Raw genomic sequence first — 27969 nt, forward strand, 5'->3', positions numbered from 1 at the left:
GCTTAAAAACACACAATGCTGCTGTAGCTTCTCTCTTTCTTTGCAGCAGCCTGGCTGCGCTTGCTAACGCTTCGCTTCTCTCTCTCTGCCTCTCTCTCTCTCTCTGCGCATTTCTTTCTTTCTCTCCACCCTCTGGTCTAGACTGGCCAGTAATGGTGTTGCGTCTCTCCTTAGCGACTCTGCGCTGTCGGCTCGTCGTGAGCAGCGCCGGGAACAGTACCGGCAGGTCCGAGAGCACATGCGCCGCGATGACGGCATCATGCAGGCCTGCGGCTGGAGCGTACCGCCACGCTTCAAACAGGTACCGTCTCTCATCCACCTATCCGTCTGTCCGGCCGCTTGCCCACCAATCTGAGTGTTTAGCAAGCATTCAGCGTCCATAATGCCATCCTAGCTCTGCAGATCTGTAGAAACTATGAGAATAGAAAGGTTCAGAACTTTTGTGAAACATCACAGCACAGTTGAAAAATATATGGAAAATAGAAATAAAAAAATGGATGGGAGGGGTTGAGTGGAGCTGAATGGTGGGACTAAAACAACAAGATAACTAATGTAAAATATATTGTGTCCGTAAAATGTATAATACTGTAGGTTCAGAACTTTTGTGAAACAGCACAGTTAAAAATATATGGTGAATAGAAATCAAACTGGATGGTCTTCAGAGATAGATGGGAGGGGTTGAGAGTAGCTGAAGGATGGGATTGAAAACAAATAAATAACTATTGGTAAAATACATTTTGTCCGTAAAATGTATATAGTATGTATACAGTGCATTCAGAAAGTATTCAGACCCCTTCACTTTTTCCACATTTTATGTTACAGCCTTGTTCTAAAATGGATAAAATAATTTTTCCCCCTCAATCTACAGTTGAAGACGAAAGTTTACATACACCTTAGCTGTAACGGCAGCCTTCCTCCTCTTCACGAGAAGAGAGGGTGTAACAGGGATCGGACCAACACGCAGCGTAGCCAGTGCTCAACATGTTTAATAAAACGATAAACAGTGAACACTTACAACGAATACAAAATAACAAATGTGGCAAACCGATACAGCCCTATCTGGTGCAGAGAAAACACAAAGACAGGAAACATCCACCCACAAACCCCAACACAAAACAAGCCACCTATATATGATTCCCAATCAGAGACAACACAAAACACCTGCCTCTGATTGAGAACCATATTAGGCCAAACATAGAAACAGACAAACTAGACACACAACATAGAATGCCCACCCAGCTCACGTCCTGACCAACACTAAAACAAGCAAAACACACAAGAGTTATGGTCAGAACGTGACATTAGCCAAATACATTTAAACACAGTTTTTCACAATTCCTGACATTTAATCCTAGTAAAAAAAATCCCTGTCTTAGGTCAGTTAGGATCACCACTTTATTTTAAGAATGTGAAATGTCAGAATAATAGTAGAGAGAATGATTTATTTCAGCTTTTATTTCTTTCATCACATTCCCAGTGGGTCAGAAGTTTACATACACTCAATTAGTATTTGGTAGCATTGCCTTTAAATTGTTTAACTTGGGTCAAACATTTTGGGTAGCCTTCCACAAGCTTCCCACAATAAGTTGGGTGAATTGTGGCCCATTCCCACTGACAGAGCTGGTGTAACTGAGTCAGGTTTGTAGGCCTCCTTGCTCGCACACACTTTTTCAGTTCTGCCCACATATTTTCTATAGGATTGAGGTCAGGGCTTTGTGACGGCCACTCCAATACCTTGACTTTGTTGTCCTTAAGCCATTTTGCCACAACTTTGGAAGTATGCTTGAGGTCATTCTCCATTTGGAAGACCCATTTGCGACCAAGCTTTAACTTCCTGACTGATGTCTTGAGATGTTACTTCAATATATCCACATCATTTTCCTTCCTCAGGTAGCCATCTATTTTGTGAATGCACCAGTCCCTCCTGCTGCACAGCATCCCCACAACATGATGCTGCCACCCCCGTGCTTCACGGTTGGGATGGTGTTCTTCGGCTTGCAAGCATCCCCCTTTTTCCTCCAAACATAACGATGGTCATTATGGCCAAACAGTTCTATTTTTGTTTCATCAGACCAGAGGACATTTCTCCAAAAAGTACGATCTTTGTCCCCATGTGCAGTTGCAAACCGTAGTCTGGCTTTTTTATGGCGGTTTTGGAGCAGTGGCTTCTTCCTTGCTGAGCGGCCTTTCAGTTTATGTCAATATAGAACTCGTTTTACTGTGGATATAGATACCTTTGTACCTGTTTCCTCCAGCATCTTCACAAGGTCCTTTGCTGTTGTTCTGGGATTGATTTGCACTTTTTGCTCCAAAGTACATTAATCTCTAGGAGACAGAACGTGTCTCCTTCCTGAGCGGTATGACGGCTGCGTGGTCTCATGGTGGTTATACTTGCGTACTATTGTTTGTACAGATAAACATTGTACCTTCAGGCATTTGGAAATTGCTCCCAAGGATGAACCAGACTTGTGGAGGTCTACAATTATTTTTCCAAGGTCTTGGCTGATTTCTTTTGGTTTTCCCATGATGTCAAACAAAGATGCACTGAGTTTGTCACGCCCTGACCGTAGAGATCCTTTTATTCTCTATGTTTGTTTGGTCAGGGTGTGACTCAGGTGGGAAAGTCTATGCTTTCTGGTTCTTTGTTTTTGGCCGGGTATGATTCTCAATCAGGGACAGCTGTCTATCGTTGTCTCTGATTGGGAATCAGACTTAGGCAGCCTTTTTTCCTTTTCTCATTTGAGGGTTGTTGTCTTTGTTACTGGCATGTATAGCCTTACAGAGCTTCATGTTCGTTTTGTTGTTTATTGTTTTTGTTGGCGACATTTAAAATAAAAGAATGTACGCTTACCACGCTGCACCTTGGTCCGGTCATTTCCTTGACGACGATCGTGACAGAGTTTCAAGGTAGGTCTTGAAATCAGAAGCTTAGCCTATCAGTAGCTTCTAAAGCCATGGCATAATTTTCTGGAATTTTCCAAGCTGGTTAAAAGCACAGTCAACTTAGTGTGTGTAAACTTCTGACCCACTGGAATTGTGATACAGTGAAGTAAGTGAAATAATCTGTCTGTAAACAATTGTTGGAATAATTACTTGTGTCATGCACAAAGTAGATGTCCTAAACGACTTGCCAAAACTATAGTTTGTTAAGAAGAAATTTGTGGAGTGGTTGAAAAACGAGTTTTAATAACTCCAACCTAAGTGTATGTAAACTTCTGACTTCAACTGTACATAAGTATGCAGGCCCTTTGCTATGATACTCTAAATTGAGCTCAGATGCATCCTGTTTCCATTGATCAGGATTGTGTTGAGGTACAGATCTGTGGAAGGGTGCCAAAACGTTTCTGTAGCATTGAAGGTCCCCAAGAACACAGTGGCCTCCATCATTCATAAATGGAAGATGTTTGGAACCACCAAGACTCTTCCTAGAGCTGGCCGCCCGGCCAAACTGAGCAATCGGGGAAGGAAGGGCCTTGGTCAGGGAGGTGACCAAGAACCCAATGGTCACTCTGACAGAGCTCCAGAGTTCCTCTGTGGAGATGGGAGAACCTTTCAGAAGGACAACCATCTCTGCAGCACTCCACCAATCAGGCCTTAATGGTAAAGTGGCCAGACGGAAGCCACTCCTCAGTAAAAGGCACATGACAGCCAGCTTGGAGTTTTCCAAAAGGCACCTAAAGGACTCTCAGAATATGAGAAACAAGATTCTCTGGTCTGATGAACTGATTGAACTGGAGGAAACCATGCACCGCTCATCACCTGGCCAATACCATCCCTACGGTGATGCATGGTGGTGGCAGCATCATGCTGTGGGGATGTTTTTCAGCAGCAGGGACTGAGAGATTAGTCAGAATTGAGGCAAAGATGAACGGAGCAAAGTACAGAGAGATCCTTGATGAGAACCTGCTCCAGAGCGCTCAGGACCTCAGACTGGGGTGAAGGTTCACCTTCCAAAAGGACAACAACTCTAAGCATACAGCCAAGAGAAGCAGGAGTGGCTTAAGAACAAGTCTCTGAATGTCCTTGAGTGGCCCAGCCAGAGCTTGGACTTGAACCCAATAAAACATCTCTGGAGAAACCTGAAAATAGCTGTGCATCCAACCTGATCCGCATAGAAGAATGGGAAAAACTCCCCAAATACAGGTGTGTCTATCTTGTTGCGTTATAACCAAGAAGACTCGAGGCTGTAATTGCTGCCAAAGGTGCTTCAGCAAAGTACTGAGTAAAGTGTCTGAATTCGTATTTTTATACATTTGCCAAAAATGATAAAAACGTGTTTTTGCTTTGTCATTATGGGGTATTGTGTGTAGATCAGTGGTTCTTAACCTTGTTGGAGGTACTGAACCCCACCAGTTTCATATGCGCATTCACCGAACCCTTCTTAATTGGAAAAATAAAATATGATTTTTTCAAATTCAAAACATAGGTATATATTTTACTGGTGCACAAAATGAACCGTGCATCAACATCAACACCGTGTGTTCAAAGAACAAAATCATCAAAACATGATTTTCACACAAAAACAAAAACATAATAATGAATATTTACTGCAAATCAGTGTGACTTCTGCTGTTGCCTTTCAGAGACCAGTTCAGAAATGCGCGGCTTCACCTTGGCAAGTGCCACTCTCATGTCATTTTCTCAACAAAGTCTGTTCCTTTTCTTCGTTTTTATGTCCAGCATCCTCGAAAAGGATTGCTCGCAAAGATATGTTGTAACAAACGGTATGAAAATCTCCAGAGCTTTCTTAGCAATAACAGGGTACGTTACCATTTGTTGACACCAAAACGTTGAAAGCGTTGTTGTTCTGAAGAGTTGCTGTTGAACCTGGCTCTGCTGAATTTCAATGATTTCATCGAGGTATTCATCATTGACATCTGTTGTCTCAACACTAAACGTGAACGGCTGTCTCACCCATGCTGGATATGACTCTCTTGTAGGGAAGTATCCGTCGAGAGACTTTGCAAGCTCATCTAAGTGTGTGGCAATTGCTTGCTTCAGTTCCGTGGGTACAGAAATGTCTCCGATTCCAGATACATCTTCGATCTTACTTACACAGTCGTCCAGCAGGGGAAAGTTTGCGAAGTTATCGTTCTCTGTTTGTCGTTTCCATAACGGTAGCTTTTTTTGAAAAGCCTTCAGGTTTTCCTCCGCTTCGATGATGTTGACTCCACCACCCTGCATCTTTTGATTGAGATGATTGAGAGCTGCGAAGATATCAGCCATGTACGCTAAAATGAGAATGAACTCAGGATTTTTGAAGCAACCTGCATGACAATGTTGGTGCTCTTGCAAAAACAGGGCTAATTCCACACGCACGGCAAAAACACGATTCAGCACCTGTCCCCGGGATAACCACCGAACGTTAGAATGGTACAGAAGTACCTCGAATTCAGAGCCCATTTCTTTACACAGCTCACTGAAGATGCGGTGCCTCAGAGCACTAGTTCGCACATAGTTCACACATTCCACTACAATTTTTAATACTTCTGCCAGTTTTGGAGGCAAGGTTTTTGTTGCCAACGCATGCCTGTGCAGAATACAATGCGTAACAATGATGTGTGGTGCATCGGCTTTCACTAGCGCAACAAAACCAGACTTTCTTCCCAGCATGACTGGAGCTCCGTCCGAACAAACTGCAGAAACCATATCCCACGAAAGATTGTTGTCTTTGAAGAAGTCATCCACAAGTTTCTTCACATCGGCTGCCTTAGTTGTTGTTGTAAGAGGCTTACAAAATAAAAAATCTTCCTTTATCACGTCGTCTTTCACATAGCGCACGAATACAGCAAGCTGGCTTAGATTGGAAACGTCTGTGGTCTCGTCGAGTTGAAGGCTGAATTTTGCCGGGCTTGAAATCAGATCTGCAACTACTTGAGCCAAGATGTCTTTGCTCATGTCCTCTATTCTGTCGCTGATGGTGTCATTTGAAAGAGGAATTTGGGATAACTTAACTTCAGCCTCTTTTCCCAGCATGATATTTGCCATCTTCAACACAGCTGGTTTTATGAGTGTTTCACCAATGGTGTGTGGTTTGCCCTGCTTTGCAATCAGGTAAGCAACTTCGTACGATGCTGTGAGGATCGGTTTGTTGATGGGTACAAAGCCGAGAACAGGCAGAGTAGCCTTTTCATCGAATCTGGCTCTCTTCACCTTGAATTCAGCGAGCGTTGTGTTCTTGTATTTTCCATCTCCATGCAGCTTAAGGAAGTGTTCTCTTAGTTTTGCCGGTGCTAGACTAGAATTGCTCAACTTGGCATTGCAAATCATGCAGTTAGGACGCTGACTCCCATCACGTTCCGTTATACATGTGAATCCATATTGTACATATTCGTCCGACCACTTTCTTTTTTTGCTCGACATAGTAAGTATGAAGGGATTAAAATATTAAGAAAGAAATCACAAGACGTACCATCACGACAGTCACAAGTCGACTACTGACCGCACCAAATTCCCTGCAGCACAGATAGGCCAAGCGATGTAGCGTGATCACCTGCAGCCAATGATGGCCAAGCGGGGCGTGTCATCACGAATCATATGAGTCGGATGTGTGTCTTGACCTCCGCCAAACCCCTGAGACTGACTCACCGAACCCCTGGGGTTCGATCGAACCCAGGTTAAGAACCACTGGTGTAGATTAATGAAAAACAAACAATTGGATCCATTTTAGAATAAGGCTGTAACATAACAAAATGTATAGAAGTGAAGGGGTCTGAATACTTTCCCGAATACACTGTAAGCTGGAAGTAGAAGCCTATGTCTTGTTGTCTATTAGTTTTCTCCAATTAGGGGAGGGGTGGTAGGTTTAGGGGAAATAATAAAGGATTATTTATTTTTTAAATATTATATTTACAAAAAAATATATGTGGTATTGTAACGTGTACGCGAATAGTCGGGAAGCATGTACAGGGAGTGAATTCAATAAATAAACGTACATGGAACATAACAAGAAACACGAGTAGCGCTCAGACATGAAATGTATAAACAGAAACAATAACGCCTGGGGTAAGAACCAAAGGGAGTGACAGATATAGGGGAGATAATCAGGAAGGTGATGTAGTCCAGGTGAGTCTCATGAGGTACAGGTGCGTGTAACGATGGTGGCACGTGTGCGTAATAATGAATAAAATGGCGACAATGAGCGCCAGAGAGGAGGAGCGGGAGTAGACGTGACAAGGATTGGAAATGATGCCGACAATTACATTGATGGAAGCTACAATCTATCTGCAATATTAAAGCTGATCTACCCCCAAATAAATAAAAATAAATATAAATAAAAATGCCATCCATGTAGCAGTGAAAATACAGCATATAGGGCGGTGTCTCTCTAACTATTTCTCCCATAGACTGGTGCTCAGCTGGACAGTGCACTGGAAGGCCCGCTGAAGAAACAACAGGTAAGTGACACCCACAGAGTCCCTCCCTAACCTAGCATGAGCCGCTCTTAGTTACCCCAAAGACATGTCACAAGACACATCAACAGACACCACAGTCTGACACAACACCTACAGTGCATTCGGAAAGTATTCAGACCCCTTCACTTTTTCCACATTTTGTTACGTTACAGCCTTATTCTAAAATGGATTAAACAAATATTTTTCCCCATCAATCTACACACAATACCCCATATTGACACATTTTAGCAAATTTATAAAAAATTTAAAAACTAAGCCATGAGTTCGAAGGAATTGTCCATAGAGCTCCCAAGACAGGATTGTGTCGAGGCACAGGGGGCTTTCCTCTTTTGTTCTCTATTTTTATTTCACCTTTATTTTGTAGCAGGAGTCCCATTGAGATTTAGATCTCTCTTACAAGGGAGCCTTGTGTCGTAGAATTACAACATTATGTTAATCACATTACTCTTAAATTAGAATGTAATCCTATATTAGTACTCACATGGTATGTTTTTCTTACAGGCAACAGAATAGGATTGTTAGAACTTTCATGTGTCTGTGTGTGGAGAGATGCCTGAGATTTAACGCTGACAAGTAGATTTACAATGGCCTGGTGATAACCTAAAGACTGCTTTGCATTCCAATCCATGATTAGTGTCTGTGTGCCTGTCTGTCGGTAACAGGGAGAACCAACCACCAGTTTAGTATTCTAGGTTGCATTAGTATTTTTGTATAAGCAAGCAGTAAATGAACTAGAGACAGATATTTGCGCCATGTAAATGTCTGTTGCTTGAGAGCATCTTGATGTCTGTTGCTTGAGAGCAAAATGTACCTTTTGTATAATTTCAACATATCTGTTCATCGTTCACAGGGACTCAGGAAGACTATAAAGAGTTGTAACCAAATCCTGTTTATTTGGGCTTTTAACTCTACACCATTGGGTGATTGTTAAATGTTCCATTACTAATAAAGTTCCATTACTAATGCAGTAATTACTAATAAAGTTTGATTGTTTTGAGGAAATCTAAGTCTCTCCTTTGATTAGAATAATTCCACGACACTTGCATATACACAATTTATAAATACAACATAATACAAAATTACAAAACATACTCAAGAGGACGGATCACATTCCACAGCATAGAGGTCCCCAATCAACAATTTCAACTGCCTGAGAGGCACCATTACATTTAGTTGCAGGGAGCTCTTTAGATTTGTTCCATACATGGGGTGCAAAGAAACTAAAAGCAGATTTACCCAACTCTGTGGAGACCGAAGGGATCTCCAGAGTTAGCCATCCCTGAGACAGGGTTTGGTCATTCGTACATTAAAAGTTAAATAATGACGTTAGGTATGGTGGAATTTCATTGTTCCCGCAAGCAAGGGGGAAGCCTATGACATCCGAGGGCACCATCAGACCAACTTCTTAAATGGTCTACTCCATGCAGTTTTGTGATTGGAGGGTTTGTCTGTCTGTCTTCCCCCAGGCCAATGAGAAGGAGGACAACCGCATGAAGAATGTCCCTGTTCCTGTCTACTGTCGCCCCCTAGTAGAGAAGGACCCCAACAGGAAGGTAAAAAAACAAACAAATATGTACTTGGTTAAAGCCACAATCTGCAATTTTTACCGCTGTTCAATCAATCGTCATGTTAATTAATTATATATACCCATTGATTATTGAAGAATATTACTATAACTGCTTCAAGAACTTAGCCCATCATAACCAAAAAGTTGTTTTACTCCAATGTTTTTATTTTATTTTTACCTTTATTTAACTAGGCAAGTCAGTTAAGAACACATTTGTATTTACAATGACGGCCTACCAAAAGGCAAAAGGCCTCCTGTGGGGATGGGGGCTGGGATTAAAAAATAAAAATATAGGACAAAACACACATCACAACAAGAGAGACACCACAACACTACATAAAGAGTGACCCAAGACAGCAACACAACTTGGCAGCAGCACAACATGGTAACAGCACAAAACATGGTACAAACATTATTGGGCACAGACAACAGCACAAAGGGCAAGAAGGTAGAGACAACAATACATCACACGAAGCAGCCACAACTGTCAGTAAGTGTGTCCATGATTGAGTCTTTGAATGAAGAGATAGAGATAAAACAGTCCAGTTTGAGTGTTTTTTGGAGCTCGTTCCAGTCGCTAGCTGCAGCGAACTGAAAAGACGAGCAACCCAGGGATGTGTGTGCTTTGGGGACCTTTAACAGAATGGGACTGGCAGACCGTGTGTGGAGGATGAGGGCTGCAGTAGGTATCTCAGATAGGGGGGAGTGAGGCCTAAGAGGGTTTTATAAATAAGTATCAACCAGTGGGTTTTGCAGCGGGTATTCAGACCAATTTACAGAGTAGTATAGAGTGCAGTGATGTGTCCTATAAGGAACATTGGTTTCAAATCTGATGGCCGAATGGGAAAAAACATCTAGCCGCTCGAGAGTGGTGTTAACGATGTGTGTAACGATGTGTGTAGTTGTGGTGTGCGGCGGGCGTGGACCTGACGGGATGGAAGACGTGCACTCAGGAAGTGATGACAGTTAAGGCTGGCCCCGGCAACAGCGTTACGAATCCTCTAGCCATTGAGGAGGGAGAGGGAGGAGACGGCAAGAGCAACCACAGCTCACCAGAGAAGAGAAAGGTACTTGATCTAGTTGGTTTGTTAGTTAATTAAGCTATTTGTTTTAGTTTGAAAACATACTTATTGTCCCTTCTTCCTTTTCTCACCCCCACCTCTCCCTCCTTTTCCGTCCCCTAGTCTAAGGAGCTCCATGAAACAGACACTATGAGTAGCAGAGTCTGGATCCTGACCAGTACCCACTCGGCCAGCAAGGTGTTAAATAGTACTTTTTTGTATCTAATCATTTCATTGTAAGTTGTACTTGTAATTCAGTGTTGCTGCCATTCGTACAATTTGTCAAATAATGAAAAAACATTATCGTTATCATCATCAAGGTGGTCATCATTGATGCCAACCAGCCCGGCTCGTTGGTCGACCAGTTCAACGTCTGCAATGCCCACGTGCTCTGCATCTCCAGCGTGCCAGGTTAGTGGTCAAACCATAACACGACCACATAAATTAGCATTCCTCACCTGGATCAAATCTACTGTAACATGACCATTGTACTCAACTACCATAACACAATTACTGACCACCTAGACCCCATGTTCTCTGCATCTCCAGTGTGCCAGGTTAGCGGTCAAACCATAACACAAACACATAGTACTCACCTGTTAGACCAACTCTACCGCAACTTGACGACTTAGCACCCTACTACTAAATTAACACAACCATATCTACTACCACAACATGACCACATACAGTAGTACTCACCATCTGGACCAAATCTACTGCAACTTGACCACTAAGGAATCTACTGCCATAATAACATGACTACCGATCACCTATCTTACACCCTATCTATTAACGCAACACGACCATATAGCAGTCTCCACCTGAACCAAATCTACTACCATAACATGACCATAGTATTCAGATCAAAGCAACATTCGGAAAGTACGTTACAGCCTTATTCTAAAATTGATTCAATTGTTTTTTTCCCTCATCAATCTACACACAATACCCCATAATGACAAAGCAGAAACAGGTTTTTAGAAAATGTTGCAAATGTATAACCCCCCCCCCCCCCCCCCCCCCGGAAATATCACATTTACCCCACATTTATTCAGACCCTTTACTTGGTACTTTGTTGAATCACCTTTGGCAGCAATTACAGCTTCGAGTCTTCTTTGGTATAACGCTACAAGCTTGGCACACCTGCATTTGGGGAGTTTCTCCCATTCTTCTCTGCAGATACTTTCAAGCTTTGTCAGGTTAGATGGGGAGTGTCGCTGCACAGCTATTTTCAAGTCTCTCCAAAGATGTTCGATCGGGTTCAAGTCCGGGCTCTGACTGGGCCACTCAAGGACATTCAGAGACTTGTTCCTAAGCCACTCCTGCGTTGTCTTGGCTGTGTGCTTAGGGTGGTTGTCCTGTTGGAAGGTGAACCTTCGCACCACTCTGAAGTCCTGAGCGCTCTGGAGCAGGTTTTCATCAAGGATCTCTTTGTACTTTGCTCCGTTCATCTTTTCTTCGAGCCTGACTAGTCTCCCAGTCCCTACTGCTGAAAAACATCCCCACAGCATGATGCTGCCACCACCATGCTTCACCGTAGGGATGGTATTGGCCAGGTGATGAGCGGTGCCTGGTTTCCTCCAGACGTGACGCTTGGCAGTCAGGCCAAAGAGCTCAATCTTGGTTTCATCAGACCAGAGAATCTTGTTTCTCATGGTCTAAGAGTTCTTTAAGTGCCTTTTGGCAAACTCCAAGGGGGCTGTCATGTGCCTTTTACTGAGGACTATTTGTTACTGAGGAGTAAGGCAGCAGCTACTCTTCCTGGGGTTCAGCAAAATTACGGCAGTTACACAATTTTCAAAACGTTACAATACATTTATTACAGAATTCACAAAACAGTAAGTGTGTGCCCTCAGGCCCATTCTCCACTACCACATATCTACAACACAAAATCCATGTGTATGTGTGTGTATAGTACATATGTTATCATGTGTGTGTATGCATGTGTCTCAGTACCTTCAGCTTGTCAACACCTCTCTTCCAATTTTGAGCCATGAGAGATTGACATGCATGTCATTAATGTTAGCTCTCCATGTATTTTTAAGGGCCAGCTGTGCTGATCTGTTCTGAGCCAACTGCATTTTCCCAAGTCCCTCTTTGTGGCACCTGACCACACTACTGAACATTAGTCCAGGTGTGACAAAACCAGGCCTGTAGGACCTGCCTTGTTGATAGTGTTGTTAAGAATGCAGAGCAGTGCTTTATTATGGACAGACTTCTCCCCATCTTAGCTACTGTTGTATCAATATGTTTTGACCATGGCAGTTCACAATCCAGGATTACTCCAAGCAGTTTAGTCACCTCAACTTGCTCAATTTCCACATTAATAATTACGAGATGTAGTTGAGGTTTAGGGTTTAGTGAATGATTTGTCCCAAATACAATGCTTTTAGTTTTGGAAATATTTAGGACAAACTTATTCCTTGCTACCCATTCCAAAACTACCTGCAGCTATTTGTTAAGTGTTGCAGTCATTTCAGTTGCTGTAGTAGCTGATGTGTATAGTGTTGAGGCATCCGCATGCATAGACACACTGGCGTTACTCAAAGCCAGTGGCATGTCGTTAGTAAAGATTGAAAAAAGCAAGGGGCCAAAACAGCTACCCTGGGGAATTCCTGCTTCTACCTGGATTATGTTTGAGAGGCTTCCATTAAAGTACAAGTAACTGTTAGTTCTGTGTTCTGTCAGACAAGTAACTCTTTATCCACATTATAGCAGGGGGTGTAAAGCCATAACACATCAGTTTTTCCAGCAGCAGACTATGATCGATAATGTCAAAAGCTGCACTGAAGTCTAACAAGACAGCCCCCTCAATCATTTTATCATACATTTCTCTCAGCCAATCATCAGTCATTTGTTTAAGTGCTGTGCTTGTTGAGTGTCCTTCTCTATGTGTGTGCTGAAAGTCTGTTGTCAATTTGTTTACTGTGAAATAGCATTGTATCTGGTCGAACACAACTTTTTCCAGAGGTTTACTAAGGGTTGGTAACAGGCTGATTGGTCGGCTATTTGAGCCAGTAAAGGGGACTTTACTATTCTTGGGACTTTAACTTCCCTCCAGGCTTGAGGGCACACACTTTCTATTAGGCTTAAATTGAAGATGTGGCAATATCGTCCGTATTATCCTCAGTAATTTTCCATGCAGATTGTCAGACACCAGTGGCTTGTCATTGTTGATCGACAACAATATTTTTTTCACCTCTTCCAAACGGACTTTACAGAATTCAAAAGTACAATTCTTGTCTTTCATAATTTGGTCCGATAAGCTTGGATGTGTAGTGTCAGCGTTTGTTGCTGGCATGTCATCCCTAAGTTTGCAAATCTTGCCAATGAAAAAGTAATTAAAGTAGTTGGCAATAGGAGTGTCTTCCATCTGGAAGGTTCTCCCATCTCCACAGAGGAACTCTGGAGCTCTGTCAGAGTGACCATCCGGTTCTTGGGCACCTTCCTGACCAAGGCCCTTCTCCTTCGATTGCTCAGTTTGGCCAGGCGGCCAGCTCTAGGAAGAGTCTTTCTTGGTGGTTCCAAACTTCTTCCAGTTAAGACTGATGGAGTTCACTGTGCTCTTGGGACCTTCAATGCTGCAGAAATGTTTTAGTACCCTTCCCCAGATCTGTGCCTCTACACAATCCTGTCTCTACGGACAATTCCTTCGTCCTCATGGCTTGGTTTTTGCTCTGACATGCACTGTCAACTGTGGGACCTTATATAGACAGGTGTGTGCCTTTCCAAGTCATGTCCAATCAATTGAATTTTCCACAGGTGGACTCCAATCAAGTTGTAAAAATGTCTCAAGGATGATCAATGGAAAAGGGATGCATCTGAGCTCAATTTTGAATCTCATAGCAAAGGAATACTTACATAAATAAGGTATTTCTGTTGTGGTTTTTTAAATAGAAATTTGCAATAATTTCTAAAAACCTTTTTTTGCTTTGTCATAATGGAGAATTTTGTGTATAGATTAATGGGGGGGGGGAATAATTCCATACATTTTAGAATAAGGCTGTATCGTAACAGAATGTGGGGAAAGGGTCTGAATACTTTCCGAATGCACTGTACTTCCACATCTACTGAACTAGAATCACCTCTGTTTGTGATTTTTCTGTGTGTGCGTGTACATGTGTCTCTGTGTGTATGGGTGTGTATTTCTGTGTGTGCTTGCTTGTTTCTGTGTTTACATATGTGCATGTCTGTGTGTGCGTTTCTGTGTGTCTGTCTGCAGCGGCCAGTGAGAGTGACTACCCGGCGGGTGAGATCGTGCTGGACCCTGGGGAGGGTGGTGGTGAGGAGACAGGCGGGGTGGAGGGCATGCTAGCAGGCATCACCCTGGTGGGCTGTGCCACCAACTGTAGCGTGGTCCGCAGCAACTGCTCCTCGCGCACTGACACACCCGTACTGGACCGGGGACAAGGTGAGAATCCGAGAGATTTATCTACAGTGCCTTCAGAAAGTTTTCATACCCCGTGACTTTGTTGTTACATCCTAATTTCAAAATGGATTAAATATTATTTTTTTCTCACCCATCTACACACAATAACCCAGAATTTGAAAATGAAAACATGTTTTTAGAAATGTTAGCAATTTTACAGAAATATCTCCTTTACATAAGTATTCACACCCCTGGGTCAATACTTTGTAGAAGATCCTTTGGCAGCTATAACAGCTGTGAGTCTGTCTGGGTAAGTCTCTAAGAGCTTTCCACATCTGGATTGTGCAACATTTGCCCATTATTCTTTTCAAAATTCTTAAAGCTCTGTCAAATTAGTTGTTGATTGTTGCTAGACAACTATTTTCAGGTCTTGCCATAGATTTTCATTAGGATTTAAGTCAAAACTGTAACTCGGCCACTCAGAAACATTCACTGTCTTCTTGGTAAGGAACCAGTGTAGATTGTCCTTGTGTTTTAGGTTATTTTCCTGCTGAGAGATTAATTCATCTCCCAGTGTCTGGCGGAAAGCAAACTGAACCAGGTTTTCAACTAGGATTTTGCCTGTGCTTAGCTCCATTCTGTTTCTTTTTAACCTGAAAAACTTCCCAGTCCTTAACTATTACAAGCATATCCATAACATGATGCAGCCACCACTATGCTTATGGAGAGTGGTATTCAGAATGGGTTGTATTGGATTTACCCCAAACATGTAACACTTTGTTTTCTGGACAAAAAGTTAATAACTTTGCCACATTTTTTGCAGTATTACTTTAGTGCCTTGTTGCAAACAGGATGCAAGTTTTGGCATATTTTTATTCTGTACAGCAGGGTTCCCCAACTGGCGGCCCATGGGCTGATTTTGACCCGCGGGTGATTTTATTTGGCCCCCCAAGTTTTCTGAGCATTTAATTTTTTGTCTTTTTTTTGTTGGATGTAAGACTTTTAAAACGCCAGCAAATCAGCTCCAAGCAATTTTTTTTTTAGCACCAAACCCGACACAATCAGATGGGGTTGGCTTAGATTGTTGATAACATGTAAACTATATTTCGTCTCCAATGTTTATTGAAAACATAAATAAATTTGTAGAATGAGCACTTCTTGTCTCTCAAATACATCGTTACAGTTGTTGGTTAGCTAGCTAGCAATTTTTTTGCCATATAAGCATTGACATGAAATCAGTTAAAACACCTCAAAACAAGACATGGTATCAAGAACAAGATGAAACGAGCCACTTATGATTTCCCACATGGCAGTTTCTTGTCATTCTTGCTAGCAATCTGGCCATCCAGAATCACAACAACACGCTCCATGTAAGTGTTCACATTGTTTTCGTGACGTTGTCAAATCAATCAAATCAGCTAACCCATCTATGTGATCATATACAGTGGCAAGAAAAAGTATGTGAACCCTTTGGAAATACCTGGATTTCTGCATAAATTGGTCATAAAATTTGGTCTGATCTTCATCTAGGTCACAACAATAGACAAACACAGTCTGCTTAAACTAATAACACACAAACAATTATACATTTTCATGTCTTTATTGAAATCACCAAGTAAACATTCACAGTGCAGGGTGGGAAAAGTATGTGAACCCTTGGATTTATAACTGGTTGACCCTCCTTTGGCAGCAATAACCTCAACCAAATGTTTTCTGTAGTTGCGGATAAGAGCTGCACAACGGTCAGGAGGAATTTCGGACAATTCCTCTTTACAAAACGGTTTCTGTTCAGCAATATTCTAGGGCTGTCTGGTGTGAACCGCTCTCAAGGTCATGCCACAGCATCTCAAATTGGCTTGAGGTCAGGACTCTGACTGGGCCACTCCAGAAGGCGTATTTTCTTCTGTTGAAGCCATTCTGCTGTTGATTTACTTCTGTGTTTTGGTTCGTTGTCCTGTTGCATCACCCAACTTCTGTTGAGCTTCAATTGGCGGACAGAGAGCCTAACATTCTCCTGCAAAATGTTTTGATAAACTTGGGAATTCATTTTTCCGTCGATGATAGCAAGCTGTCCAGGCCCTGAGGTAGCAAATCAGCCCCAAACCATGATGCTCCCTCCACCATACTTTACAGTTGGGATGAGGTTTTGATGTCGGTGTGCTGTGCCTTTTTTTTCTCCACACATAGTGTTGTGTGTGTTCCTTCCAAACAACTCAACTGTAGTTTCATCTGTACACAAAATATTTTGCCAGTAGCGCTGTGGAACATCCAGGTGCGCTTTTGCAAACTTCAGACGTGCAGCAATGTTTTTTTTGGACAGCAGTGGCTTCTTCCATGGTGTTCTCCCATGAAACCATTCTTGTTTAGTGTTTTACGTATTGTAGACTCGTCAAAAGAGATGTTAGCATGTTCCAGAGATTTCTGTAAGTCTTTAGCTGACACTCTAGGATTCTTCTTAACCTCATTGAGCATTCTGCGCTGTGCTCTTGCAGTCATCTTTGCAGGACAGCCACTCCTAGGGAGAGTAGCAACAGTGCTGAACTTTCTTCATTTATAGACAATTTGTCTTACCGTGGACTGATGAACATCAAGGCTTTTAGAGATACTTTTGTAACCCTTTCCAGCTTTATGCAAGTCAACAGTTCTTAATCTTAGGTCTTCTGAGATATCTTTTGTTCAAGGCATGGTTCACATCAGGCAATGCTTCTTGTGAATAGCAAACTCAAATTTTGTCAGTGTTTTTTATAGGGCAAGGCAACTCTATCCAACATCTCCAATCTCGTCTCATTGATTGGACTCCAGGTTAGGTGACTCCTGACTCCAATTAGTGTTTGCAGAAGTCACTAGCCTAGGGGTTCACATGTTTTTTCCATGTTTAAATGATGTATTCAGTATAGACAAGAAAAATTATATAATTTGTGTGTTGTTAGTTGAAGCACGTTATGTTTGTCTATTGTTGTGACTTAGATGAAGAGCAGATGAAATTTGATGACCAATTTATGCAGAAGTTCAGGTAATTCCAAAAGGTTCACATACTTTTTCTTGTCAAATGTAAGCAAGAATCAAATATTATACCTGTTTGGTCTTTTTGCGGTCAATTTGCGGTCTACAAATTATTCATAATTATGTTCTGGCCCCTTGACCATCCACTCAAGAAAAAATCGGCCCGCGGCTAAATCTAGTTGATGATCCCTGCTGTACAGGCTTACATCTTTTTCCTCAATTAGGTTAGTATTGTGGAGTAACGACAATGTTGTTGATCCATCCTCAGTTTTCTCCTATCATAGCCATTAAACTCTTTAACTGTTTTATGGTCCCCATTGGCTTCATGGTGAAATCCCTGAGCGATTTCCTTCGTCTCCAGCAACTCAGTTAGGAAGGAGGCCTTTGTAGTGACTGGGTGTGTTGTAATTAATAACTTCACCATGCTCAAAGGGATATTCAATGTCTGCTTTTTAAAAATATTTTGTCTACCAATACGTGCCCTTCTTTGTGAGGCATGGGAAAACCTCCCTGGTCTTTGTGGTTGAATCTGTGTTTGAAATGCAATGCTCACCTGAGGGACCTCACATATTGTAATTGTATGTGTGGGGTACATAGATGAGGTAGTCATTCAAAAATCATGTTAAACTATTATTGCACACAGAGTGAGTCCATGTAACTTATTGTGTGACTTGTTAACCAAATTACTTATGAACTTATTTAGGCTTGCCTTAACAAAGGGGTGTGAATACTTTCTGAAGGCACTGTACATTAAACTGTATATGTATCATCGGACTTGCAAAAATAATAGGCTTTAACTGCGGCACAATTCTTCTTCTTGTCCCTCATCCTTGTGTCGCTGACGTGGCTCCCCCTCTCTGTGGGAGGCTGATTTCAGCTGAATCTAGTTGGGGACCTCTGCTATATATTTTGGTGTATATATCCCAGCAAACATACTACCACCACTAAACGTTGTTTCGAAGTTGACACGAAGTGCTGATATGTCTTTTCCTGTGTCCCTGTCCCCCCCCCAGCCCCGGTATCTCCCCCTCTCATTGGGAAGCTGCACCCAGCCCAGTCAGTTGAAGAGTTATAAGTATAGTTAATAGGCCTTCACATGTTTTTAAAATTCCGATATGATATCGATAGCAAATAAAATACATTTCAACTGATATTGATAGGGACTTTTCATATTAGTGCCCATCTCTAGTTAATAGGTATAGTTGGTATAGTTATAGTAGTATATAGTGTATAATGTCTCTCCTTGTGTCCCTGTCGCCTCAGCCCCCATGGCTCCACCACTCAGTGGGAAGCTGCATCCGGCCCAGTCAGCAGAGGAGGCCACAGAGGCTACAGAGGTGGCTGGGCCGGCCGCCAGCGAGACAGGCGGCACCTTGGGACCTCCAGGGCCCTTCATGGAGCACGTCTTCACAGACCCCCAGCCTCCGGTGGTTGATGCTGGCAAATACGACCGGTAAGACACAGGATTTGACCAGATTTGAATTGCTAGTAGTTGTAAAGAGAGGAAGTATTGCCAGGACATTTTTGAAAAGTTGTCATTGAAACTTTAAAAAAATGTCAGTTTTCAAATGTTTACTGAAAGTGTATTTACATACACTTTAGTTTGATTTGATTTAGTTTTAGTCTAAACATTTCTGCAGAGACAATAATGCTAACATGCTACAGTAGTTGGATTTTCCACCGTGTGGACTGTGGTAGTCTATAGTGGACTTCAAGACAACTCTCTGTTTGTGTCACCTGTCAGGTGTGCAGGTCAGTTAAAAGAGGAGTCTAACTCCCCACCCCAGGAGACGGAGGATGGAAACGACGACCCCAAAGCTGGCACCAGCGTCGTCCCCACCATGTGGCTGGGAGCACAAAATGGCTGGTGGGTAACTAATCACTAAATGGCTAGCTAGTGGCGGGAATGTATCATAGTGATGTTGTTTTCTGGTTTTCTAAAAAGGTGCAAAAAATGTCATTGACCACGATGTCACAAAAAACGTCATTATTTTTTTGCCAACCAGTTTTGCCTGCATATGTCTCCCAACCCATAACCCTAACCCATAAAACCCTATATCTGTCTATGTCCTAACTAAGCTTTACCTCCTTTCTTCAGGCTTTACGTCCATTCGGCAGTGGCCAACTGGAAGAAGTGTCTCCACTCCATCAAACTGAAGGACTCTGTGCTCAGTCTAGTGTAAGTCCCCCACTACTGACCACTGTCTGCTTTTAGAATGGCCATTTTTAGCAGTCCTTGATTTATGTTGTAGTAAATGGGTGCATGTTGCTTTGTGTAACGTTGGCTTGACTGTTTCTGCTTCAGGCATGTGAAGGGTCGTGTGCTGGTGGCTCTGGCAGACGGGACACTGGCTATCTTCCACAGATCTGAGGGTAACTTAAACTTAACCCTAACCTACCTAATTATTCTGAGCTCTCACCTATGAACCTTAACCATTAACTGTCTGTTGTGCTCAAAAAATGACATTCCATGAAAGCAACATTACTTTTTCATGTGCGTGCGTGTGTCCATGTGTGTGTGTGTGTGTGTGTGTGTGTGTGTGTGTGTGTGTCTCTCTCTCTTTATCTCCAGATGGGCAGTGGGACCTGTCAAACTACCACCTGATGGACCTGGGTAGACCGCACCACTCTATCCGCTGCATGGCCATGGTCCATGACAAGGTGTGGTGTGGCTACAAGAACAAGATCCACGTCATCCAGCCCAAGAGCATGCAGATAGAGGTTGGTCACAGCAGGGAAGGGACTGTTTGTATAGTAGAGGAAGTTGCAAAGTAACCTTTTCTGAGACCTGGAGACTCACGTTAGCTCCCAGACATAATGTCAAGACATTAGCTCAGTGGACTAGCAGTCTTGAGTCTATCCCCAGTTATGTCGCAGATTGAGACGGGTTGGGGAGAGGTCATGTAATGTCGCTCCACATTGATTTACTTTGATTTATTTCAGAATATTATCAATCAACCAATCCTCCCTTCTCCACCCATCACCCCCCCTACCCCCTCTCCCACATCAGAAGTCCTTTGACGCCCACCCTCGCAGGGAGAGCCAGGTGAGGCAGCTGGCGTGGATCGGGGATGGGGTGTGGGTGTCAATCCGTCTGGACTCCACGCTGCGTCTCTACCATGCCCTCACACACCAGCACCTACAGGATGTCGATATCGAACCATACGTCAGCAAGATGTTGGGTAGGGAAAACCTAAGCTTAACAGCAGGAATGGGGTCTATTTCCATTTCAATTCAGTCAATTTAGAAATTATACTGTCTTAGCATTATCCTCTAAGAGAAAGATGTGGAAATGGAATTGCAGTTTACTTCCTGAATTGACTGAATTGAAATGGAATTGACCCCAACCATGCTATCTAGCTCTGGCTAGGCTGGTTGTCCAAGATATGTTTGTGTTGTATAGACACTTTTTATGTTTCTTGTCATATCAAGACCATGACTGTAGGAGTTGGCAAGACAGATCTGGGACCAGCAGGCTAAGCTTCGGCCGACTCATTGATAGGACACCATATTATTTGACCCCACTTTAGTCTATTGAGATGCATCCAATGTATGGATTGACCTGTGTTCTCTCTCTCTCTCTCTCCTTTCTCTCGCTCTGATTGACAGGTACTGGCAAGCTGGGCTTCTCCTTTGTGCGAATAACAGCCCTTCTTATTGGTGGAAACCGCCTGTGGGTGGGGACTGGGAATGGTGTGGTCATCTCCATACCACTGACAGAGAGTGAGTTTGAGTGGTGCGCACACGCGCTTTAACCCTACCTCTTTGATTTCACTATTCTGTGCTTCTGTCTTTTACTTTCCCTTTCTATACTGAACAAAAATATTTCGCAACCATTTCAACGTTTTTACTGAGTTACAGTTCATATTAGGAAATCAGTCAATTTAAATAAATTCATTAGGCCCTAATCTATGGATTTCACATGACTGGGAATACAGAAATGCATCTGTTGGTCACAGATACCTTAAAAAAAAGTTGGGCCGTGGGTCAGAAAACCAGTCAGTATCTGGTGTGACCAACATTTGCCTCATGCAGCGCGACACATCTCCTTCTCATAGAGTTGATCAGGCTATTGATTGTGGCATGCCAATTGCACGCTCCCTCAAAACTTGTGGCATTATGTTGTATGACAAAACTGCTCATTTTAGAGTGGGCTTTTATTGTCCCCAGCACAAGATGCACCTGTGTAATGATCATGCTGTTTAATTAGTTTCTTGTTATGACACACCTGTCAGGTGGATGAATTATCTTGGCAAAGGAGAAATGCTCACTAACAGGGATATAAACACATTTGTGCACAAAATTTGAGAGAAATAAACTTTTTGTGTATATGGACATTTCTGGGATCTTTTTTTCAGCTCATGAAACATGGGACCAACACTTTACATGTTGCGTTTATATTTTTGTTCAGTGTATATCAGTCTGTCTATTTTTCTGTCTTCTCTTATTCCTTAATGGTTTCTCTTTGTTTTTTCTCTTTCTCTCTATTTTATGGCTGGTATCCCTGTACTTGTCCTCCCTGTCCTGATATCACTCTTGTCCACTCTCTCCTCTCCTCCCTCCCTCTCTCCTCACTCTCTCCACTCCTCCTTCTCCTCTCCTCCCTCCTTCCCTTCCTTAGCGGTAGTCCTTCATCGGGGACAGCTCCTAGGTCTGAGGGGTAAGTTAGGACTCCCTCTGTCCCACAGGGATGATGTCACATACCTCTCTCTGCCTGTCTTACCTCCATCTCCCCTTTATCGGTCTCCAACATAAGCCTGGTTCAGTTTCAGTCCTAAGCACCCTTATTACCCTAATGTTCACATATCTGATAGACTGGATAGGTGTGAGCAGTATAGTGATTGGACCGGAGTAAGGTACAGTATATAGCACTTTTTGAGATCTGAGAGGATTAGATAGCCCACCAACAGGATAAGCAACAGGACAAGTTCATAAAGCTGCCTGCCACCTATCCAGTCATTTCAGATGTATCAACCACAAAGGGGATGAGGGGCTAGGGATCGAAATGGAACAGAGACAGAAACAGTGGTCCGGTGGTCTGGATCTGATTCAGGGAAATCACTTTTGTTCATGTGTAACTCTGCATGCTATCTTCAGGTGTTGTAAAGTACTGTATATAATGCATTGGCACACATATATGTAGAGTATGGTGTTAATGTATGTATATGTATGAGTCATTTGTATGCCATTTGTGTGATGAATATTGATCATTTCAGTGACGTAGTCAATATATTAGGTTTGAGGTTTTGGGGATGCCTTGTCTCTTCATTATTGCATGTTGATGGCATGTTTTAGTATTGCTCCTATTTCAGTATTCAGATTTTTTTATTTTTCACTATCTGCAAATTCATAAGTGAATGACCACAGGGTTATTCAATTGGTTGCCACGTACAGAGAATTTCACGTAGAAATGTTATGTATAGAGCCAGCCGACACAGTTTCCTATTCTGCATGACTGAGAGGGGTCTGTTCTATTTTGCACATTTCTATTTTAAATGCTCTGTAACGATGTAGCATACCCAATTGATGGGTCTTATTGGCAAGCCTGCTCTGTGTGTACTATTGTGATTGGATGGTCTCATGCATCAATGTCCTTGTCCTATTCGCTGGTCTGTCAGATGTCAGCTGTTCTGATTGGCTATTGACTCCACTCCCATCCCGATAGCCAATAAGGTGTCCCCGACGTCGTCCGGCGGCGTGGCCGGGGGTGTTATTCATGTGTATGCGGACGACAACCCAGAGAAAAGCAGCGGCAGCTTCATTCCATACTGCTCCATGGCCCAGGCTCAGCTCTGTTTCCATGGACACCGAGATGCCGTCAAGTTCTTTGTCTCTGTGCCAGGTCAGTTAGTAATCATAATTTGATAAAGTTAATTATCCCCTTAAATGCATTAAATCAAATGTGTAGTTCTTGACTAACTAAAAAAGTATTATACCTACTGTCAATACTCTCAACTTGATGTATTTGAGGACTGTGAGGATGGACTAGGTTGTCAACTGGGCACTAAAATGCAAAAGTGGTTCACAGTGTTTAATTTGTGGGTATCTATTGGTAAGGTCCTTTAGTACTATGTGACAACAGCTGATGTAAAAAGGGTATTATAAATACAGTTGATTGACTGATCTGTTTCTCGTTACCTGTTTAACAAATATATATATATACAGTACCAGTCAAAGGTTTGGACACACCTACACATTCAAGGGTTTTTCTTTATTTTTTAGTATTTTCTAAATTGTAGAATAATAGTGAAGACAGCAAAACTATGAAATAACACATATGGATTAATGTAGTAACCAAAAAAGTGTAAGAGGAATGCTTTTCCAACAGTCTTGAAGGAGTTCCCACATATGTTGAGCAATTGTTGGCTGCTTTTCCTTCACTCTGCGGTCCAACTCATCCCAAACCATCTCAATTGGTTTGAGGTTGAGGGATTGTGGAGGCCAGGTCATCTGATGCAGCACTCCATCACTCTCCTTGGTCAAATAGCCCTTACACAGCCTGGAGGTGTGTTTTGGGTCATTGTCCGTTGAAAAACAAATGATAGTTCCACTAAGCGCAAACCAGATAGGATGGCGTATTGCTGCAGAATGCTGTGGTAGCCATGCTGGTTAAATGTGCCTTGAATTCTAAATAAATCACTGACAGTGTCACCAGCAAAGCACCATCACACACGGCGGTTGGAACCAAAAAATATATAATTTGGACTCATCAAACCAAAGGACAGATTTCCACCGATCTAATGTCAATTGCTCGTGTTTCTTGGCCCAAGCAAGTCTCTTATTCTTATTGGTGTCCTTTAGTAGTGGTGTCTTTGCAGCAATTCGACCATGAAGGCTTGATTCCCGCAGTCTCCTCTGAACAGTTGCTGTTGAGATGTGTCTGTTACTTTAAATCTGTGAAGCATTTATTTGGGCTGCAATCTGAGGTGCAGTTAACTCTAATGAACTTATCCTCTGGGTCTTCCTTTCCTGTGGCGGTCCTCATGAGAGCCAGTTTCATCATAGCGCTTGATGGTTTTTTGCAACTGCACTTCTAGAAACTTTCAAAGTTCTTGAAATATTCCGGATTGACTGACCTTCATGTCTTAATGTAATGATGGACTGTCATTTCTCTTTGCTTATTTGAGCTGTTCTTGCCATAATATGGACGTGGTCTTTTATTCAGTAGGGCTATCTTCTGTATACCACCCCTACCTTGTCACAACGCAACTGATTGTCAAAAAACACATTAAGAAGGAAAGGAAAGAAATTCCACAAATTAACTTTTAACAAGGCACACCTATTAATTGAAATGCATTCCAAGTGACTAGCTCATGAAGCTGGTTGAGAGAATGCCAAGAGTGTGCAAAGCTGTCATCAAGGCAAAGGGTGGCTACTTTGAAGAATCTCAAATATAAAACATATTTTGATTTTGTTAGCAGTTGATGTTATTCTAAAATAACACAAACCCCAAAGCAAATCAGAGGGATAAAATTAGATTTTGTTTGAGAAGGACAAATCATTGATTTTATGCTGGGAGGTAGATGTTCAGTCTCCCCTGTCCTCAGCTTTTCTCCACAGAATAAAGAAACAGGATGTAATTTATAACCCCCCACCCTAGCCTGGGGTTGACCAATCAGAAGTCCTTGCAGTACAACTGGGACAATGGCCAAATAACAAGTATCCTGCTCCAGACTCAATGTACAGAACGTAGCACACATAGCACATGTAGATCTGAGTTCAGGACTGACATTCCACAGATTCTAAACAGCTGTTGAACTAAAAACCAACTCCTATTTACATTGATAATTCCCTATTGACCATTAGTACTCTATTTAGTTTTTAGTACTCTCGTCCTTTCATCCTCTGCATTGTGTATTTATCTTCAAAATATTCTTATAATTTGTTGAACACTTTTTTGGTTACTGCATGATTCCATATGTGCTATTTCATATATTTGATGTCTTCATTATTATTCTACATTTAGAAAATAGTTTTAAAAAATCATTGAATGAGTAGGTGTGTCCAAATGTTTGACTTGTACTGTGTACAGTCGTGGCCAAAAGTTTTGAGAATGACACAAATATTAATTTTCACAAAGTTTGCTGCTTCAGTGTCTTTAGATATTTTTGTCAGATGTTACTATGGGATACTGAAGTATAATTACAAGCATTTCATAAGTGTCAAAAGCTTTTATTGACAATGACATGAAGTTGATGCAAAGAGTCAATATTTGCAGTGTTGACCCTTCTTTTTCAAGACCTCTGCAATCCGCCCTGGCATGCTGTCAATTAACTTCTGGGCCACATCCTGACTGATGGCAGCCCATTCTTGCATAATCAATGCTTGGAGTTTGTCAGAATTTGTGGGTTTTTGTTTGTCCACCCACCTCTTGAGGATTGACCACAAGTTCTCAATGGGATTAAGGTCTGGGGAGTTTCCTGGTCATGGACCCAAAATATCAATGTTTTGTTCCCCACGCCACTTAGTTATCACTTTTCCCTTATGGCAAGGTGCTCCATCATGCTGGAAACAGCATTGTTTGTCACCAAACTGTTCCTGGATAGTTGGGAGAAGTTGTTCTCGGAGGATGTGTTGGTACCATTCTTTATTCATGGCTGTGTTCTTAGGCAAAATTGAAGAAGCAACCCCACACATGAATGGTCTCAGGATGCTTTACTGTTGGCATGACACAGGACTGATGGTAGCGCTCAACTTGTCTTCTCCGGAAAAGCTTTTTTCCGGATTCCTCAAACAATCGGAAAGGGGATTCATCAGAGAAAATGACTTTACCCCAGTCCTCAGCAGTCCAATCCCTGTACCTTTTGCAGAATATCAGTCTGTCCCTGATGTTTTTCCTGGAGAGAAGTGGCTTCTTTGCTGCCCTTCTTGACACCAGGCCATCCTCCAAAAGTCTTCGCCTCACTGTGCGTGCAGATGCACTCACATCTGCCTGCTGCCATTCCTGAGCAAGCTCTGTACTGGTGGTGCCCCGATCCCGCAGCTGAATCAACTTTAGGAGATGGTCCTGGAGCTTGCTGGACTTTCTTGTGCAAAGCGATGATGGTGGCACGTGTTTCCTTGCAGGTAACCATGATTGACAGAGGAAGAACAATGATTCCAAGCACCACCCTCTTTCTGAAGCTTCCCGTCTGTTATTCGAACTCAATCAGCATGACGGAGTGATCTCCAGCCTTGTCCTCGTCAACACTCACACCTGTGTTAACAAGAGAATCACTGACATGATGTCAGCTGGTCCTTTTGTGGCAGGGCTGAAATGCAGTGGAAAGGTTTTTGGGGGATTCAGTTAATTTGCATGGCAAAGAGGGACTTTGCAATTAATTGCAATTCATCTGATCACTCTTCATAACATTCTGGAGTATATGCAAATTACCATCATACAAACTGAGGCAGCAGACTTTGTGAAAATTAATATTTGTGTCATTCTCAACTTTTGGCCACAACTGTGTGTGTGTGAATATATATTTATATACACACACAGTTGTATATAATAATATAATAATAATATATAATATTACATTTTTCTGTTTTTCTGTCAGGCAATGTGTTGGCCACCCTAAATGGTAGTGTGCTGGACAGCCCGTCAGAGGGTCAGGGGTCCTCGGCACAGCCGGAGGCTGAGGCTCAGAGCATACAGAACGTTCTGGTGCTGAGTGGAGGGGAGGGCTACATCGACTTCCGCATCGGTGAGGAAAACCACACACTCACTCATGCACACACACACTGCCATACACCCAAGTTCATGTGGTGCTCTTTTGAATTCCTAATCGAATTCGTCTCCAGATTCTCTACCCTTCTGCCCTAGTTGTGCACTTGTTCATTTCACTTTATGGATTTAAAATACCAATCCAATGCTTTTATATGTGTGGATGTGCAGAAACACTTCAGTACAAAGGTGACAGACACCGGGCATGTCTGTTCATGCTGACTGGCTCTCTCACTTCATCTGTGTGTCAGGTGATGGCGAGGACGACGAGACAGAGGAAGGGGAGGTGCCGGGGGGCGCCCCGCAGATGAAGCCTGCCGTGTGCAAAGCCGAGCGGAGCCATATTATTGTGTGGCAGGTGTCCTACATCCCCGTTTGACACTCCCACCCTCAAGGGTTACCTTGCATCCCCCTGTCCCCCCTTCTTGCGCCCAGATTATCACCCCCTTCCCCCATCCTAAAACTAACCCACCCTACCCACCCCACCCCTCCCTGCCCCTGTATCTACCCCTGGTCATGCTGTAACTATCCCTAGGCTTGGGAATGACCCCTCAGCCCCTGTATGTACTATTACACCCCTTTAAACTATCGATATCCCCCCAAAAACCTTGTAACTACCTATTGCCTTGTAAGTATCACTCCCCCAGTCCAGTAACTTTCCAAATACCTTGACTATGACTACCCCCTTCCCCGCCCTGTTTTTTGCCGCTTCTACCAATGTAATTATTTCCCCCCACCATGAGCCTTGTAACTACCCCTGCCTCCTAACTACCTCCGCTACCCTGTATCTACTCCCTAAAGCCTGGAGTGTGTCTTAAATGGCACCCTAGTCCATATGGTGCATTACT

At 42.7% G+C, this 27969-nt stretch overlaps 1 protein-coding gene across 1 annotated transcript in view; it reads left to right on the forward strand.

Annotated features, from left to right (window-relative positions):
• LOC120052154 (C-Jun-amino-terminal kinase-interacting protein 3-like) overlaps positions 1 to 27500 on the forward strand; it is a 71852-nt gene extending 44352 nt beyond the window's left edge. The window contains exons 18-35 of the mRNA XM_038998987.1: positions 175 to 301; positions 6776 to 6796; positions 8891 to 8968; positions 9885 to 10049; positions 10167 to 10241; positions 10364 to 10454; positions 14266 to 14454; positions 18679 to 18868; positions 19160 to 19282; positions 19514 to 19594; positions 19721 to 19788; positions 19988 to 20136; positions 20426 to 20597; positions 21025 to 21138; positions 22037 to 22075; positions 23081 to 23257; positions 26955 to 27101; positions 27373 to 27500. Coding sequence (XP_038854915.1) covers positions 175 to 301; positions 6776 to 6796; positions 8891 to 8968; positions 9885 to 10049; positions 10167 to 10241; positions 10364 to 10454; positions 14266 to 14454; positions 18679 to 18868; positions 19160 to 19282; positions 19514 to 19594; positions 19721 to 19788; positions 19988 to 20136; positions 20426 to 20597; positions 21025 to 21138; positions 22037 to 22075; positions 23081 to 23257; positions 26955 to 27101; positions 27373 to 27500 — 2134 coding nt within the window. The remainder of the gene's footprint in view (positions 1 to 174; positions 302 to 6775; positions 6797 to 8890; positions 8969 to 9884; positions 10050 to 10166; positions 10242 to 10363; positions 10455 to 14265; positions 14455 to 18678; positions 18869 to 19159; positions 19283 to 19513; positions 19595 to 19720; positions 19789 to 19987; positions 20137 to 20425; positions 20598 to 21024; positions 21139 to 22036; positions 22076 to 23080; positions 23258 to 26954; positions 27102 to 27372) is intronic.
• Positions 27501 to 27969: the final 469 nt, after the last annotated feature.

Source organism: Salvelinus namaycush, chromosome 8, assembly GCF_016432855.1.
Source record: "Salvelinus namaycush isolate Seneca chromosome 8, SaNama_1.0, whole genome shotgun sequence".
Taxonomy (NCBI): domain Eukaryota; kingdom Metazoa; phylum Chordata; class Actinopteri; order Salmoniformes; family Salmonidae; genus Salvelinus; species Salvelinus namaycush.